The 18,919-nt window shown below is 39.0% G+C and overlaps 1 protein-coding gene across 3 annotated transcripts in view; it reads left to right on the plus strand.

Annotated features, from left to right (window-relative positions):
- The window catches only part of nf1a (neurofibromin 1a), a 223,215-nt gene that overhangs the window by 94,207 nt on the left and 110,089 nt on the right, over nucleotides 1-18,919 (plus strand). For all 3 annotated transcript variants that reach the window (XM_062067866.1, XM_062067868.1, XM_062067867.1), the window contains exons 7-18: nucleotides 184-259; nucleotides 3,253-3,410; nucleotides 3,539-3,712; nucleotides 6,451-6,579; nucleotides 6,835-6,909; nucleotides 6,992-7,123; nucleotides 10,114-10,251; nucleotides 10,360-10,473; nucleotides 10,873-10,952; nucleotides 14,451-14,574; nucleotides 15,049-15,295; nucleotides 15,380-15,453. In XM_062067866.1, coding sequence (XP_061923850.1) covers nucleotides 184-259; nucleotides 3,253-3,410; nucleotides 3,539-3,712; nucleotides 6,451-6,579; nucleotides 6,835-6,909; nucleotides 6,992-7,123; nucleotides 10,114-10,251; nucleotides 10,360-10,473; nucleotides 10,873-10,952; nucleotides 14,451-14,574; nucleotides 15,049-15,295; nucleotides 15,380-15,453 — 1,521 coding nt within the window. The remainder of the gene's footprint in view (nucleotides 1-183; nucleotides 260-3,252; nucleotides 3,411-3,538; nucleotides 3,713-6,450; nucleotides 6,580-6,834; nucleotides 6,910-6,991; nucleotides 7,124-10,113; nucleotides 10,252-10,359; nucleotides 10,474-10,872; nucleotides 10,953-14,450; nucleotides 14,575-15,048; nucleotides 15,296-15,379; nucleotides 15,454-18,919) is intronic.

Here is an 18,919-nt window from a genome sequence, read left to right on the forward strand (position 1 = left end):
TCGATTAATCGTGCAGCCCAACTAAAGAAAATGTCGGCCAAGACGAAGATGTTTGGGAACTAAAGTAGGAGGCACTATTGTCATTCATTTCTGCACCGCTTGTTTATCTACAGAGATGTTCTTACTCTTGTTCTTATTCTTACTCTTCCTATTGTTCATTGTTTCACTTGTTACTTATTGCAGGCATTTTGGAACTGGGTCGAGAATTATCCCGATGAATTCACCATGCTCTACCAACGTCCTCAAGCAGATATGGCAGGTAAAAACAACTGATAATTTATTTAATTATGGCAGTAATATAATTAGAACAATTTTCTAATGAGAAAGAAATGTAGATAGATATAGATATTTACTGCGCTTCACTTTTTTGTTGTATAGCCTTATTCCAAACTGAAATATAATTTTTTCCTCAAAATTCTACTAAGTGATGGCGCGGAAATATATATTTGTTATGTTTACAAATGTATTTATTACACAACTTAAATCACATGAACCTAAGTAGTCATAGCCTTTGCCATGAAGCTGAAAATGTATTTCAGATTTCCACTGATCAGCCCTCAAATTGTTCTACAGCTTAATTGGTGTCAACCTGTTGTAAATTCAGTTGATTAAACCTCATTTGGAAAGGCACACACCTGGTTGTCTATAATGTTTTACAGTTGACAGTGCATGTCAGTGGACAAACCAAGCATTAGGTCAGAGGAATTATTTGTAAATTTCACAGACCGGATTGTCTAAAAGGGGTAATTATGCTGCTGGCACCTGTTTTTTTTATGTATTTGGGATACCCATAACTCTCCAAAATTTAATTGTGGCGGAGATATTTTAGTAAAACACTCTTTCCAAACAAGTTTCGGATGATTGTGACATATTTTGCCTTCGTTACGTCAGCGGATTTTGCTATATATGGTAGAGGTATACCCAAAGAGGTTTATGTGAGTCTGCCATTTTTATTCAGTTATAGTCCAAAGTTGTAGTCTAAATAAGTTCCTTATTTTTCTCAACACTTGTTTTTGCACCCATTTTTCATGAGTTTAACTCAAAGATCTAAAATTTTACTATATACACATAAGACCTATTCTTCTTAAATATTGTTCACAAACCTGTCAAAATTTAGTTAGTTAGCATTTTTTTTTGCAAAGATAATCCATCCCACCTCACAGGCATATCAAGATGCTGATTAAACAGCATGATTATTGCACAGGTGTGCCTTAGGCTGCCCACAATAAAAGGCCACTCTGAAATGTGCAGTTTTATCATACAGCACAATGCCACAGATGTCGCAAGTTTTGAGGGAGCATGCAGTTGGCATGCTTGACTGCAGGAATATCCACCAGAGCTGTTGCCGGTGAATTGAATGTTAATTTCTCTACCATAAGCCGTCTCCAAAGGCGTTTCAGAGAATTTCGCTGTACATCCATCCGGCCTCACAACTGCAGACCACGTGTAACCACACCAGCCCAGGACTGCCACATCCAGCAGGTGCACCTCAATGATCGTCAGAGACCAGCCACCCGGATAGTTGCTGCAATAGTTGGTTTACATAACCAAATAATTTCTGCACAAACTGTGAGAAACCGTCTCAGGGAAGGTCATATGCATGCTCTTCATCCTCATTGGGGTCTAGACCTGACTGCAGTTTGTCGTCGTAACTGGCTTGAGTGGGCAAATGCTCACATTTGATGGCGTCTGGCACCTTGGAGAGGTGTTCTCTTCACGGATGAATCCCGGTTTTCACTTTTCAGGGCGGATGGCAGACAGCGTGTGTGGCGTCGCGTGGTAGAGCGGTTTGCTGATGTCAACGTTGTGAATCGAGTGGTCATGGTGGGGTTATTATACCGTGACAAGATGCTGAGGCCCATTATTGTGCCATTCACTCGAGATCATTACCTCATTTGCAGCATGAAAATGCACAGCCCCATGTTGCAAGGATCTGTACACAATTCCTGGAAGCAGTTGTTGCATGGCCAGCATACTCACCGGACATGTCACCCATCTAGCATGTTTTGGATGCTGTGTATGTAGTAAAAGTTTTAGATTTTGAGTTCAACTCATGAAAAATGGTAGCAAAAACAAAAGTGTTGTGTTTACATTTTTGTTCAGTATATATAAATCATAGTAAGACCCTTTTGGGAAGGGTACAGAATAAAATGTTGCTGTTTTGACGGTCCCAATGAGTATAGTGGCTTCCATCATCTGTTGATGAAAGAAGATTGGAACTACTAACACTGAAATAGCTACAGTGTTTCTCTGTGGAGAGAGAATACATTTCCAGAAGGACAATAATCTCTGCAGCAATCCACCAATCAGGCCTGTATGGTAAAATGGCCAAATAGGAAAACTAGTCAGGATTAAGTGAAAAAGGAATGCAATGAATTTCATCCTGGATGAAAACCTGCTCCAGAGCGCTCTTGATCTTTAACAAAGACAAAGGTTCATCCTTCACCAGGACAACAATCCTTAGCTCACAGCCTAGATATCAGAGAAGTGCACTCAGGACAACTCTGTGAAGGTCTTAAAGTGGTCCAGTTTAAACTTTTAAAGCTTGTAGCATCATATTCAAAAGACTTAAGGCTGCATTTTCTGCCACAGGCGTATCAACAAAGTATAAAGCAAAGGTTTTGAATATTTGTTATTTGGTAAATTTGCAATACATTTGCAAACATTTAACCTGTTTTATTTAGTCTATATGGAGCATTGTGTGTCGTACCTTTGACGAAACTTTTAATTTTGGGATACTTCTCCAATGACAAAAAGTGAACCACTGTGAATGCTTTCCAGATACACTGTATATGCTAGAAACAGTGGGGCAGGCAAGTATTTAATCCCCTGCTGATTTTGTAAGTTTACCCCCTTACAAAGGTATGACAAATTGTAATAGGCTGATGATCAATAAGTCAATAATTTAAACAATAAATTAAAATAAACTAGATATTTTTGCTGGTATTAGTAAATTGCCATGTCTGTGTTTGTTTTATTCATCTCTAGCTTTCTAACAGGGTGCAAGAGGTCTTACTCTATAGATCGCTCCTAGCCCCTGATGGCGTTTGTTCAATTGCAGAATTAAATGAAGGGAATAAACCCTCTTTTCAGTCATCCACAATGTTTATCACTGTGAGTGGAGGCGGGACTGTCATTGTAGTTTTTTTTTGTCTTATATTGCATTTGTTTTATACTCCCCGATTTACATAAAATAAAAATAAACTTGACAGGATTACGGCTGTCGTTTAGTGTGTTTGTTGTACTTTGCAGAAGCTGCCGAGAAGCTGTTTGACCTGGTGGACAACTTTGCAGAGAGTGCCAAGAGAAAGGCTGCAGTGTGGCCGCTTCAGATCATTCTCCTCATCCTCTGCCCAGAGATCACACACACCATCTCCAAAGACAGCGTGGACGAAAGCAAGGCAAACAAGGTGACATTGGGAGTGATATTTGGTGAACACAGTGTTGGAGGGATCGCGTAGATGAAAAGTACACCCGAGTCTACAGTGTTACTAAAACGCTAATGATTGCCTTCTTGTCTTTCCTGTTGTGTTTGCAGAAGTTGTTTTTGGACAGTTTACGTAAAGCTTTAGCCGGTCAAGGTGGTAGCAAGCAGCTGATGGAGAGTGCTGCTATTGCTTGTGTCAAACTGTGTAAAGCCTCCACTTACATTAACTGGGAGGATCACTCCACCATTTTTCTTCTGGTCCAATCTATTGTCATGGATCTCAAGGTATGAATATACTCCCATTTGTATATTCTTGGTCAGTATGAATTCTGTTCATTCTGCTAGAAAACATACTGTTTTTTTACACCAGAAATGGGAATTCTACCTTCTGCTCAGTGAAAAGTTATTAACACTGATAATGGTTTTATCAGTGTTTCCCAAACTGTGATATGTATACCACTAAATCAGAGTCATGTATAAAGACAGTATGGCCAACTAATCGAGAGGCGCCATGATTGCTACCGATGACATGTGTGGCTGTGCCTGGAAGCATGCATCAAGGTTGTTCTGACGCTAGTTTTTCTGAAAAACAAACCATATTAATAGGTCTAAATATAGTATTAAACTTATTGCAACTCATAAACTTAAAACAGAACATGCTTTTATTTCGTAAAAATATAATTTTGCGGCCATATTTGATGCTGTAAATATTCATGCAGTGTTTCGTGACCAAATAATAATATGCTCCTGACGGCACAATAAACATAAAAAAACTACACAGAACGACCAAAAACCTTTATTTTCCTCATTTCCTATTCTTAGACAAACAACTCCTTGTCCATGTGAATAGGGAAGGGCGATAAGTATTAATATTCATATTAATAAGCGATTAATATTGCAATATTTTTTTGCATGATATGTACATGATAATAGAACCATTTGAAAACAGATTTAAAAGGCTCCTAATTTGGCTGCTGACACATGTGGTAACATTGTCGATTTTGGTTGGATTATATATTTAAATGTTTGTTTATTAATTTTATATGAAAAAGATAATACAGGTAATGAGAAACAGACACTCCACCCACCCAAAAAGTACAAAACAATATAAAAATAAAAGACAACCCCCCCCCCCCCCCCCCCCCCACACACACACACACACACACACAAAAAAAAAACACACTCCTTTTCGTCCCCTGCCGGTCCTATATTTTCTAACCACAGATCAGTCACAGTAGATGGCAATGCACAGCCTTCCTCTTCACCTCAAGCAGATAGAAAATTGGATGAACTGACTAAAAATAAAAACATACAACATACAGAGAAGTGTCACTGTCGAATCAAAACAAAAAAAAAACAGAATTGAGTTGTTGTAAAAAGGTTTATTGTCAACAGTGTGTGTCACACTTGTCCTGTACTGTCTTTAATTTAGTTATGGAACTAATCCTACAGCCCTAGGTGAAGTACATTTTTTTGCGTGTACCCCTCAGATTATATTTAATTTTCTCTAGATCTAAGGAAAACATGAGGTCCTGAAGCCACAGGGAGGCATTGGGGGAAAACTGTAATTTCCACTCCAACAAACCATCAGTACAAACTACAAGGAGGATGCTACATCATGTTTTTTACGTGCGTGGATGGTCGCCCCTGGCTCCATCTATACAAATGGAACCAACTCACATAAGTTAACTTCATGATCTGTCGTAAAATAAGGACTAAAAACATAAGATAATGTTGCACCTTTCTTATTACACAGAGCAAAAAGTATTGCTTGTCAAAGTTGTCCCATTAGGTGGAGGTTCGACAGCGTTCGTATCCAAAACAGCTGACTGTCATTAGCGCTGGAGTGTCGCAAAGCCCATTTTGATGTGTTTTTTTTAATAATGTTGAGTGAAAATGGAAGCATGTTTACGTCCGAACATACAGTAAGTCCTCTTACATTCTTTAAAGCCAGCAAGGCAGTGTTCTGGAGCTTTGGAAATGACAGCGCACAACCGTGACATCATCACAATTCTCATATGTTAAGCGGAGAGTTTTGAAACTTTACACTTTGATTAGCGTTTGCAAACATCTGCGTTTTTAATGACAAAAGTATGCGTTTGCGTTTGGACAAGAGGCCTAAACGCAGAGATAAATATGCGTTTATTAAGTATCCGTGTTCGTGTGCACATGGCCTTATTTGCTGAGTTTGTAAACTATAATACAAAATATTTTTGATAGTAAACACAAAAATATAGATTTAATCACTGTTGTATCTGCTATATACTGATACTACACTGGTATCATTAATGTTGATATTTGTATCGATCCGCCCACCTACAAGTATATTTACATTCAAGAGCTCTAAGTTGCGCATAGGGGTTGGCTTATCTTCCTACTGTCTGCAGTGTAAAATGTTTAGTTATTCCAGGGATGATACTTGTATGAAATGTAGATTTTTTTGCTGCCTTAGCTATGCTACTTAGAAGTGGCTTAGCATTGAATCCTTGAATTGCGAGGAACATTGCTAGAGTTCGTTGAGGACACATTTGTTTGTTTGTCACTTTCAAATTTGCAGGACACAGCTACAATGTGTAATCAACATTATCACTATATAAAATATTTATTATCAACCAAATATCATTTATATTGTCTATAGTGCAACTCTAATTGTGTGTTTTTGTAACAGCAGAATTGTTGCTATGTCAAAATTAATTAAAAAAACAAAGGAAGAAGGGTGGGAGTAGCAGCAGGAAATGAACTGCCACTTGCCTTCAAAGCTTCAAAGTGGCCCCTGCATTTTTAATTTTGTATGTATGCAGCCATCGCAGATAATGATTGGGCACCCCCTTTTAAGATATTTGTGTAAATTACCTCTTATACATCTGTAGTTAGCTACAACGAATCACCAATAATGTTAGCATAACTTTTTGTCATAATCAATTACAACACCTCCTAATGAACCTCTATCAGTGTAATTTCATAAGAATCAAGTATAATTCCTTGGATTGCAAAGCATTGAATCTGACTCCTTGTCCCACAAGGCTTTGCTGTTCAACCCAGCTAAACCATTCTGGCGGGGGGCAGGTGGCCAGAATGCTGACGTTGAGCTTATGATGGACTGCTTTGTCTCCTGTTTTCGCATCAATCCCCACAACAACCAGCACTTTAAGGTAGACTGTAATAGTCTAGTGGTATCTTTAAAACACTAATGTCATCTCAGTTCAAGCAAATGCATGCATGTCGCACATGCTTTACCACACTTAAAAACACTTCACATTATCTTTGCTTTTCACATGTGTAGGAAAAGGCCTGTAGCAAAATTATGCTGCCTCTTTAAGCTATAATTGAATTTGTTTGTCATTATTCCTCAATTATAACACAACTATTGGCAGAATTCTGATGATCACTATTATTTTTATTTTAAGGTCTGTTTAGCCTCCTCTTCGCCCTCTACCTTCCACTTTGTCCTGGTCAACTCATTGCACAGAATAATCACCAATGTAAGTCTCCCAAGAGTAATGTTGATATATTTGGCCTCTTGCATTACACAAGTTCGCTTCACTGTTTTTTTCCCTCTTTTAGTCTCATCTTGACTGGTGGCCCAAGATCGATGCTGTGTACTGCCACTCTGGAGAACTCCGTTTTATGTTCTCGGACACACTGAACCGGGTCATCCAAGGCATTGGTACCCATGCTCCTCTACGCATAACGCCAGTGAGTGTACAATTATTAGAGAAAATACAGAAATTACTATTGTATTGTATTTTCTCTAACACAAGCAGTGTTCCCTTTTAGATTTACAGCTTTTGGGGGGATTCAGGGAGGTTGTTTGACTATAATCAACACATATGGCTAATGTACATGAAAACACCCATTGCGCTCTTCCACAGCCACAGTTTCCAAATAGAAGCCTCAGAAAGACTCAACATGAATCCACAAAGTCAAAATAAAGATTTATTATTTTTAAACATTTGTTTATTGGGTTTTCAGCCACACAATTGACAGGAACAGTCAAACACTGTCCTGCCCCCTACAAGTAACAAAACAACCCAAACATAATAATTAAAATACACAAATATCAACATAAAACCACAGACGGCTGCATTCCTCAATGGCCCCAGAGCGATACAACAACCAACAAGCATACAAAAAGCTCATAAACAACCCGCATTGCAATTGTTTCAATCGGGGTTAATTTGGAGATCAGTCTCTCTTGCATATTTCAGAAAAGCATCCCAAAGTTCTTAAAACTTTGCAGAACAACCATTCAATGTCAGCCTAATCTTCTCCAAAAAATAAAGAACATCTTTAATCCAGCGGGTGTGGCAAGTAGGCGCTGCTGCCTTCCAATTTAACACAATGAGTTTCTTAGCCAACAAACTAGTGAATGCTACAATATTCTTTTTGGATTTGTTGAGGGTAGATGACTGAAGTGCTACCCCAAATAGTCCACTTAGAGGATTCTGTTCAATCATTTTGCCAGTGACCACAGACAAATTGTTAAAATTTGTTGTCCATTAGCTGTTCAGGGATGGACATAGCCAAAACGTATTGATTCAATTAGCTGGAGCCTGTTAACATCGATCACATAACACAGGTATGCCATCACATATCTTCGCTAATCGGACTTTGGTACAATAAGTGCAATGTATTAGCACAATAAAGACTTTTAAAATAAATAAAAATACTAAGCGTGATCGCTCACCCTCACGTGTTACAAATAACAAATAAAAAATATTTATTGTGACCTTGTAATGAGTCAGACATTATATATATTCTCATGTAAATAATATTATGGTTATTTGTTTTTTAATGGAGCAAATATGCATCAACTGTTGCGGAAAAAAAAATATCATAAGAAATTACATTGGTACCTCAACTTATGAGCTCGTAACTCAGAGCAATTATATTTAAAATCAGCGCCGCCCAATGAAATTAATAGAAATACATTTTATCTGTGCTTGCCCCCACAAAGCAACAGCATTTTACTGCGTAACATGCCTTTTAAAAAGAAAACAAAACTTTTAGATATGTATTATTGTTTGAAAAACAATACAGTAGCATGTACTACAAACAACTACAGTAATTTTATGAAGTAATGTAATAATATTGTACAGCATTTACTTTGGATAGTGGACTTCTGAAGGTTGTCCTACAGGTTGCTTCTCCGTTGTGTAACAAAAATAATTGTTATTGTTGTTTGTTGCACATGGACCTCCTTGAGTGACGGGCCACAGATCACAGCGGCAATATCTATGTCTGTGTTCCAAGGGTAATGCTTAATGGGCCAGTTTGTAGAGCCACAAAATAGAACAAGAGTGAAACTTGTTGGGCACACCCAACGGCAGAATCTCTAAATTTTATTTAAAAAAATGTTCGTCGTTTGGACATTTTTGGGCTGTGTGGCACAGAGAATGACTCCTGCATTGTGGTATGAAGACTGACGGTGCTGCGCGGCGGCTCCACGGTAGGAATTAATAGTTTGTTTCTCTGGTTCAGTTTGTGTCGTCCATTTGTTCTCTGCGCTCTACTTCGCACTTGCTTTTACCGTGTGGATGACTATATAAAAAGATGGGATTAAACATAAAATCTTAATTAGGCATCATACCCTGCAGTATGAATGTTGCTTAATTACTCTGGGGCACTCGTAAATTGAGGTACTCCTGTACAATAAAATTAACCTGACCTATTTTTGTAATGGTAGGAGAAAGGTTGAAATATATCGCTTGCAGTTTTGTTTTTCTTGTTTAAAAAGGTTTGAGCTCCAAAGGAAGGAGATCACAGTATTTTTGAAATGCGTAGCTTTCCAAGATTTGTTTGACCATTTTGCAATAGCTTTTCATTGCCATTTTGTTAAAGTCCAACTAAATTCTCCAGACGTACTACCACCTGCTAAACTTCTATTCAGAGGGTGATCAAACCTGATGTTTAAATAAACAGGCAGAAAGATTATCTAGTCAATTCATTCATTCAGAAACAGTTACCATGTACATAGTTTTTTCCCCCCACATACTGCTTTTCCATTATGATGATGGAGTGATCAGAATCCTGATACCTTTTGTTTTTACCTAAAACAGATTGTCCGAGTACATTGGGAACACAAAACAATTAATTAAACCATATTAAAAATTGAGAATAACGTTTTACTTTTACCATTGTGGTTGTCTTAAACACTGAAAGGGGCGTTGCAAGGTAGTCTCAATATCTGTTGAGTTATCAATGACCATTTCATGGGAGCAGATCCTTTCACATGTTTAAAGATGCCATCTATATCCTTAATGATGGTCACAGCGCTTGAGCAGCTTGGACCGGGCACAAAGCAAGTGTTGATCTGTGTATTTCCATTTTCTAAACATTTTACGATACCTTAATTTCATTTTAGCTTTCACTTTTCTTTTCTTTGACGGTCTGCCATCAGAAGACTCTTCGTCACGCTTGTGAGACATATTGGATGGAAAAAGGGTAATGCACAAGAGCAAAGAGATGGACATGTCAGTCCTCAATGTAGTGACTCAAACCTGCGCATTCTTGCTTGACTTATTCTAGCACCTACGTAGTGATACGCAGTGCGCACATAAGTTATTTTTTTCTTTTGAGGACCACCTGTATTAAGTTCCTTTAAGTCAAGGTTTAATATGTCATGCCAACAATCAGTTAATATTTTATGATGCATTATCGTAGTCTTATTTTGTTGTCTTTCACAGAGTCTGACTTTTAAAGGGAAGATGACAACCAGCCTTAAGTTCAAAGAGAAAACCACAGACCTGGACACTAGAAGTTACAAGTGCCTCCTCCTAGCTTTGGTCAAACTCATCCATGCTGACCCCAAACTCATGTTGCATGTGAGCATTCGTGTCACATTGATTGTGCTGATAACCTCTGTTGTAGTCATGTTTTATCAAATAGTCTTTTCAGTATGACTTGACTTATTTGTATGGTTTGTTCCGTAGAACCCAGTAAAACAAGCTCCAGAGATGCAGAGCACCACAGCTGAACTCATCATTGGCTTGGTGCAACTTGTGCCTCTGACCAACACCACACAGCTCTCACAAGAAGCTATGGAGGTTTGAGGCTAAATTCATTTTTACTGCACATTTAATTATTTTAACACATGTATCTCTTTAATTATCAGTCATGCAAAGGGTCCACTGACGTTTTTTGCATTAAAAGTCAACTGCAGAGCACAGACCATGTATTTCATGTTTTGCTAGCTTTTCATTCAAATTATCTTGAGAAAACATTGGCGAATGCCACCAAACGGGCAATACCTATTTCAGTTAGAATCAGATGGCATTAGTCCACAGGTGTGAATTCTCATTTAAAACGTTTTGTATGCTAAAACTTGTTTAATAAAAATAATAATATTTACCTACTATTGCTAGATAAACAGAATACATTGGGGTTTGTGTGTATCTGTTTGGATTTTTTATATTGTGCATGTCCCTGTACTTACCCTTCTGTAGGCTCTTTTGGTGCTGCACCAGCCAGAGACCATTGAGCAGTGGAATCCAGATGCTCCAATAGAGACTTTCTGGGATATCAGGTACTCTCAAAAATCTGGAAAGACACATGAAAGTTATGAGGAATTTGTATAAATGTGTGACATTGTTATTTTGTGGTACAAAATCTTATTGCTTGAATTTTCCTGACGTCACGTCTGGCTCACGTCCCGCTCATTAAATATACGTGGTGGTCAAGCTAGCTCTGTTCTCAATGGTTACTAGGCACCATTTAGTTTTTCTTGAAGAAAAAACTCTATGCTTGCATTGTTTTCGGCTGTATGAATCGTTCAAATCGCAAAAAGGATAAACTTTTCTTCAGACTTCCTCGAGAGGTAATCAAAAAGGGCGGAAGAGTGCAAGATTTTTCGAAAGGACGACGAGAAAAGCATGCAGCTCACACTCCAATCCAAAGGAGCAGAGTCGAAGAATGCGTGAGTTTGCAGAGATCACTTTGTTAGATATACTTTTAACGATTATTATTTCCAATTTAAGTAATATATTGATATAATTTGTATTAAACATGTTTGATACGAGTGTTTCGAAAATCACCAACTCGGCGAGTCTAAAAGAAAGCAAATGTGACCAAAACCTAAAAGAGTTAAGGTTTTACCAAAGGCAGCTTTTGACAAATGGGGAAAAACACCCTACTTGTAAACAGCGCGTACAACAGCAATAAACATGCCAGTAGACGCAAAGTTTAATCATGAAATGCAACCTACCCTAACAAAAACTATGTATATTTATTCGGTAGAGTCTTGATTCCAATTTTCTTGGCCGAGCCACACAAAGAGGTTGTAGACCTCCATGCTTTTCCAAATTTTCATCTGTTTTGTCCTGTAAAATGGCGCCTGGAGCACAATTCGACATGTCTGGGAAGGCAACAGATGTATAATCCTTGATATCACTTGACAAATGTTTTTTGTTTTTTTAAGTATAGTGATAGATTATTATTGCAAAGTTTGCATTTTTGCTCTCATTTTATTTTTGCATGAAGATTTAAGCCTCTTTTGTACTCCGATAGTTCGCATGCTGCTTGCTGTACGACAGCCATATTGGCTGGGTTGACCACCACTGATTTCACTTCCGAGAAGAAGTCACGTGTCGGAATACAAGCAATTGGCATATTGTCGTAGATTACAATAACTTTGTTCAAAAGCTCCACCTTTTTGCCCTAAAAATATATGTTTTATTCTTTACACACATTAGAGATGGGAGGTATGGCCTAAAATCTATATTGAAATATACATTGCAGCCTCCTGCGATAACGATATATGTCACAATATATTATTCGGTATATAAATGAGAAAATATGGTAACAAAGGCTCATGATTTGGCTGCTGACGTATGCAGTAACATATTGTGCCGTTTCTGGTTGTAACTTACTAATTGACTGTTAATAGCTGGTTACTTTCTGTTGTAACATGTTTCTATCTACACTTCTGTTAAATTTTAAAAATTATTTAAACAATTTATTATCACCAAGACGTTACTGCTCGCTACAACATCATTTCATTTGACACAAACCGTATTTATAGAACAAAAGATTAGAGGCACATCATGTCTTTACATCTTAAGGGTCCACAAATTAGGCATTAATCTGTGAAAGACAAAGTTGGACTTATTTGTGCATTGGTAGGTAACTGTGATCATGACGCTAATGAGAAAAAGGATACATTTGTTTGCAGTTGATTTCCTGCTACAAATATTAGTTTCATCTACAATTCGTGTCTGCAGTTGTTTTTATGGTGTAGAGTTCATATTGTCTCATTATTTAGCTATAAATGTCCTTGTTGTTCAGCAATGTTAATGCATACACAAAATAACTTGTTAGCATTGTTTCCCATTAAGAGCATTAATTCTAATTGTTTGGCCTAAAAATAAAACCTCTGATTTTTTTTTTTTTACCAATAATTTGATTTACAATTTTTTATGGTCTCATATTACAAGTAGACATTTTGTTACACTGTGTGCATTTCAGTTAAGGAAAAGGAGGGAAAGTGGGGGGTACGGAAGCTTCTGGGGGCAGAAGGCTTGCTGTAACAAGAGGAGAGCATTTTAGTTGCTTTGTTTTAATCATCCACAACAAAAAATTCCACTGATCAATAAAATCAGTATTCTTTATATTTCCCAGGTTGAGCTTGTTCTATGACACAATAAAATAGGAATGCAGAGCTGCATACCGATGAGTTTGATTTGCACTGTAAATGGGTTCACAGGCTTGATACAAACACCGGGCCAGTGTTAAATAAAAATATAGACACTATGTTGTCAAAAGTATTCACCCAACCATCCAAATGATTAAGTTCATTTGTTCCAATTACTTCCTTGGCTGCAGATCTATACAATCTAGCACTTAAGCATCCAGACTATTTTTACTATTTGTAAAGGAAGACCTTCAAGAGCTTGGTAAATTCCGGTGTTATACTGTGATAGGATGCCACTTGTGCAACAAGTCCGGTCGTGAGATTTCCATCCATCCATTTTCTACCGCTTGTCCCTTACGGGGTCGCGGGAGTGCTGGAGCCTATCCCAGCTGCACACGGGTGGAAGGCGGGGTACACCCTGGACAAGTCGCCACCTCATCGCAGGGTCAACACAGATAGACAATATTCACACTCACATTCATTCACTAGGGTCAATTTAGTGTTGCCAATCAACCTATCCCCAGTGCATGTCTTTGGAGGTGGGAGGTAGCCGAAGTGCCCGGAGGGAACCCACGCAGTCACGGGGAGAATATGCAAACTCCACACAGAAAGATCCCGTGCCTAGTTTCCTTCCTCACTTGTAAATATTCCACAGTCAATTGTCAGTGGTATGACGATAAAGCCGAAGCGATTGGGAAAGACAACAACTCTGGCGCATAGTGCATAAAGGTCGCAAACTTAACTGTTGCAAATCTCCAAACTTTCATGGGGCCTTCAGATTAGCTAAAAAAGTGCCCTAGAGAGCTTCATGGAATGGGTTTCCATGGCCAAGGAGCTGCATTCAAGCAATATATCACCAAGTGTAATGCCAAGCGTCAAATCCAGTGGTGTAAAGCATGCCCACCACTGGAATCTAGAGGAGTAAAAATGTTTTCTCTGGAATGATGAAACATTTGGCAATCTGATGGACTGGTCTGGGTTTGGCGATTGCCACGGGTGATACTTGTCATGACTGCATTGTGCCAAGTATAAAGTTTAGTGGGTGTGGGATTATGGCGTGGTTTTTTTTTTTTTTTTTAGGAGTTTGGCTTCACCCCTTTTTTCCAAGCCAGGTCTTTGACCTGACAAAAGTGTTTTTGGAAAAATGGACAAAATTCCCTTAAACGCACTACAAAACCTTGTGAAACATCTTTCCCGAAAAAGTCAAAGCTGTTGCTACTAAGGCTGGGCCAACATAAAATCTCTTTCAACCTTTGTTGTTTAAGAATGGGATGTCATTTAAGTTCATATGTGTGTAAAGGCAGGTGAACAAATACTTTTGGCAATATAGTGATTGTGATTTTATCTGCATGGTCAATAGGCACAGCATTTAAAACCAATTTTTTACTCTACAAGTTCACAGGTGCTGTTTCTCATCTGTCGCAAGCTGATCGGCCAGCAGATGGTCAACGGGACCGAAGTTCTCAAGTGGCTGAGAGAGATCCTAATTTGCAGAAATAAATTTCTACTTAAGAAGAAGGTACAAAACTGTTTAATACTATGGTAACCAACACGTACACATACAGTATGTGCAGTGGATGACGATTGCTTCTCGGCAGTTAAGAACAGTGGGGAAAATAAGTATTTAATGCCTATTTTGTGAGTGTACCACCAGACAAAGCTATGAATGGTGTATAATTTTTATTGTGACAGGTGCAGGACTAATTGGTGCTTCATGAACACATAATCGATCCGTGGGAATTTTTTTCCCTCAGTCAAATACAAAGTAATGTACAACTTGTTTTATTTTACATTCTGTTTCTCTGTTACACTAAAAAAACAAATCATTAAATTCTGAGCCACTCATATCTTTGCAAAGGGGTAGTAATCTTACAAAATCTGCAAGTTATTTTTTTCCAATTAATGGTTATAACAAAAACTATTAAAATAAATCTGCAAAGTAATTTAATATGGTGTCTGTTGAGTCTAATGCATGTCATTGTACCTTTTACAGGAGTGTGCCACCATGGGTGGAGGTATTCCCATCTGCAGGCAGGCACAGACCAAACTTGAAGTATGTCTTTACATGTTCCTGTGGAGTCCGGACACAGAGGCAGTGTTAGTTGCCATGTCATGTTTCCGCCACCTCTGTGAGGAGGCTGACATCCGCAGTGCTGCTGACGAGGTGTCCGTCCAAACCATCCTGCCCAACTATGCCACTTTCAGTGAACTTGCCTCCATCAGCAACATGATGGGAACAGGTCAGTCAAGCCAAATTGAGACTAAATAAGTTATGGTTCCTTTTTGTATCTTTTCCCAATTTAATGTTTACTTTCTATTCTTAGGTCGGTCTACATTGCAAAAGCGAGTAATGGCCTTGCTTAGGAGGATTGAGCATCCCACACCAGGAAACATTGAGGTGAAGTTTTGTCATTTCTTTATCTCTCTAAAACACGGGTTCTCAAAGTTCCGAAACAGTTGTGCGCTACAAGACATTATTAATCATGCTTATAGCAAGCACATTAAGACCCAAGAGTGGTTTAGCCAGTTTTCCGTAACCTAAAGGGGAATTTCAAATTTTGGGGGAATTTTGCCTATCTTTCACAATCCCTATGTTTGACAAGAACGCTTATGTCTTTCTCTTTTTTGTGCAGTCCTTACTAGTGAAAAACCGCTAGCAAGTGGTGGCTAATAATGCAGTCAATGGGCACTAATCGAGTTTGCCGCTAAAGCCATTTAAAAAACCTACAAAAACCTCATCAGCCTCAACAACATTTTATATACATGCTGTAAGTATTTATGTAATGTAGTACCAGACACATTCATAATACCATGCTGGAAGCAAACAAGCATTTTGCCACATCTTTCTAGCGATGTCTTTGGTTATAAGTTGAATTTTAAAGTTAACCGATTTCTCGGCTTTTGGCCACTTTTCTATACAAGTGCTAGGCATGATTTATAAACTTGCACAAACTTTTACATACTCTGATGCGATGCTGCAGCAGCAGCTCACTCATTATTGCACATAAAATACTGGTCAGGGCTGGTCAAGGCTTCCCCCAGATTGCCAAAATTCCTGCGGCGGTGGGGGAGTGGTCAGCATGACTTTGTTCATTGTAAAATTTGCTAATGTGCTATGATGCTTTTCTTTTCTTTTAAAAAGGCTAAAAACATGTATACTTACATTTACAATGCTAAGGTGGTATTATTAAATAGGTGTCTAGCAGGACCAATAATCAGCATTTCTGTTTTCTTAGCGTTGAGTTGCAAAAAGTTAGCGGACATCCATTGTTCATTAAGACACGCCTCAAGCTGACTACAATCCGGCGTGTTGGTCAGCTTTAGGGGCATGTAGAGTTGGGTGTCATCAGCATAACAGTGAAAGCTAACACTGTATTTGAGTATGATGTCACCTAGCGGCAGCATGTAGATGCTGAAGAGTGCAGGGCCAAGAACCGAACCCTGTGGAACTCCGCCTGTTACCTTAACATACTCCGAGGTCACATTGTTATGGGAGACAAACTGCATCCTGTCAGTAAGATAGTAGTTAAACCAAGACAAAGCTAAGTCTGACATTCCAATACGAGTTTTGATACGCTCTAATAAAATATTATGATCGACGGTATCGAAAGCAGCGCTAAGATCAAGTAGCAACAACATGGATGATGCATTAGCATCCATCGTTAGCAATAGATCATTAGTCATTTTTGCGAAGGCTGTCTCCGTAGAGTGATTTGCCCTGAAACCGGACTGAAAGGATTCACAGAGATTGTTAGACGCTAAGTGTTCATTTAGCTGCTGTGCAACAATTTTTTCGAGAATTTTCGAAATAAAGGGAAGGTGGGACACCGGCCGGTAGTTTACCATGAGGTCAGGATCGAGGTTAGGTCTTTTGAGCAGAGGATGAATAACCGCTTTTTTGAATGCTAGGGTAACACTGCCAGAGGAAAGGGATAAGTTTATAATATTTAGCACTGATGGACCTAATATTACAAACAGTTCCTTGATAAGTTTCTCAGGAAGTGGGTTGAGTAAACATGTTGTTTGTTTTATCCCATTTACACGCCGTAGGAGTTCCTCTAATGTTATTTCATCAAAAAGAGAGAGACTATTTTGGAGGGCAATATCCGACGTATATACACTCGTAGGGCAGCACGGTGGAGGAGGGGTTAGTGCGTCTGCCTCGCAATACGAAGGTCCTGGGTTCGATCCTGCGCTCGGGATCTTTTTGTGTGGAGTTTGCATGTTCTCCCCGTGACTGCGTGGGTTCCCTCAGGGTACTCCGGCTTCCTCCCACCTCCAAAAACATGCACCTAGGGATAGGTTGATTGGCAACACTAAATTGACCCTAGTGTGTGAATGTGAGTGTGAATGTTGTCTGTCTATCTGTGTTGGCCCTGCGATGAGGTGGCGACTTGTCCACGGTGTACCCCGCCTTCCGCCCGAATGCAGCTGAGGTAGGCTCCAGCACCCCCGCGACCCCGAAAGGGACAAGCGGTAGAAAATGGATGGATGGATGGATATGCATTCGTATCTGTGTTAATAGAACCCAGTTGTAGCTGGGATGCGTTCTCTTTAATCTTCTTTCTAATGAGTTAAATTTTCTTATTAAAGAAATTCATAAAGTCATCTGCCGAGTGGGCGGAGCTACTGGGAGGAGTCCCTTGTTGGGTTAGCGATGCTACTGTACTGAACAAATATTTAGGATCGTTTTTGTTGAGGCGGATGAGATTTGAGTAGTAATTAGCCTTAGCTAAGGTAAGCATGCGTTTATAAGTTATTTAACTATCACTCCATGCTTGATGGCAAAACCTCAAGTTTAGTCGCGTGCCATTTGCGTTCTAGCTTTCTACATGATAGTTTAAGAGCTACAGTTTCTTCTGTAAACCCATGGGTTACGCCTTTTAGGGGCCTTTTTTAGCTTTAGCGGTGCTATGCTATCAATGGTGTCACGCAGGGCGTCGTTAAAGTTGTTAGTGAGGTTATCGATAGAGCTCACCTAATTTGGGAATGGCGCCATTACCGAAGGCAGCAGGCCAGCAAGAGTCATCGTTGTGACAGCATTAATGTTGCGGCTGCTAAAGCAGTGATTATTTTTAGCTTGTTGACAATGAGTTAGAACTTCGAATTTTATAAGGTAATGATCGGACATTATTTTAGTATACGGGAGTATCATAACTTTGGAGGTGGTGACACCCCTGGCAAGCACTAGATCTATCGTATTACCGTTGCAATGAGTGGGTTCATTTATCATTCGTGTAACACCACAGCTATCGATTATAGTCTGGAGCGCCACGCACGGAGGGTCTGATGGGGTATTCATATGGATATTAAAGTCCGCCATTATAATTATATTATTGGCGTGCGTCACTAGAGCAGCGACGAATTCTGAGAATTCACTGATAAACTCTGAATAGGGCCCAGGGGGGTGGTAAGTAACAGCCAGGTAGAGAGGCAGCGGTGCGACAGACCTCTTAGTAAGCACCTCAAATGATTTATATTCATTACTTAGGTTTTGGGTAAGGTTAATGTTTTCATTGTATATTAGTGCGACCCCCCCCCCCGTTAAGCGGGAAAAATTAGTCTGGTTTGGGCCAGGTTTCGTTGAGACCAATGACGTTAAGATTGTTATCTCTGATGACCTCATTAACTAATAACGTTTTGCGAGACAATGATCTTATGTTTAAAAAGCCCATATTATGGGTACTGGGCTGTTTTGAGGATTTTTTGTTAAAGTTATCCGTAGTAGTAATATTAATAACGTTGCGTTTATTTTGCGTAGTGCGCTTTAAATAATTTCAACCATATCTAGGAATTGATAGGAATCTTCAGATTGTTTGCTTGGTGCTGCGATAAACTGAACGCGTCATAACTTGCCGCCTCAG

Source organism: Entelurus aequoreus, linkage group LG13 (assembly GCF_033978785.1).
Source record: "Entelurus aequoreus isolate RoL-2023_Sb linkage group LG13, RoL_Eaeq_v1.1, whole genome shotgun sequence".
NCBI classification, from domain to species: domain Eukaryota; kingdom Metazoa; phylum Chordata; class Actinopteri; order Syngnathiformes; family Syngnathidae; genus Entelurus; species Entelurus aequoreus.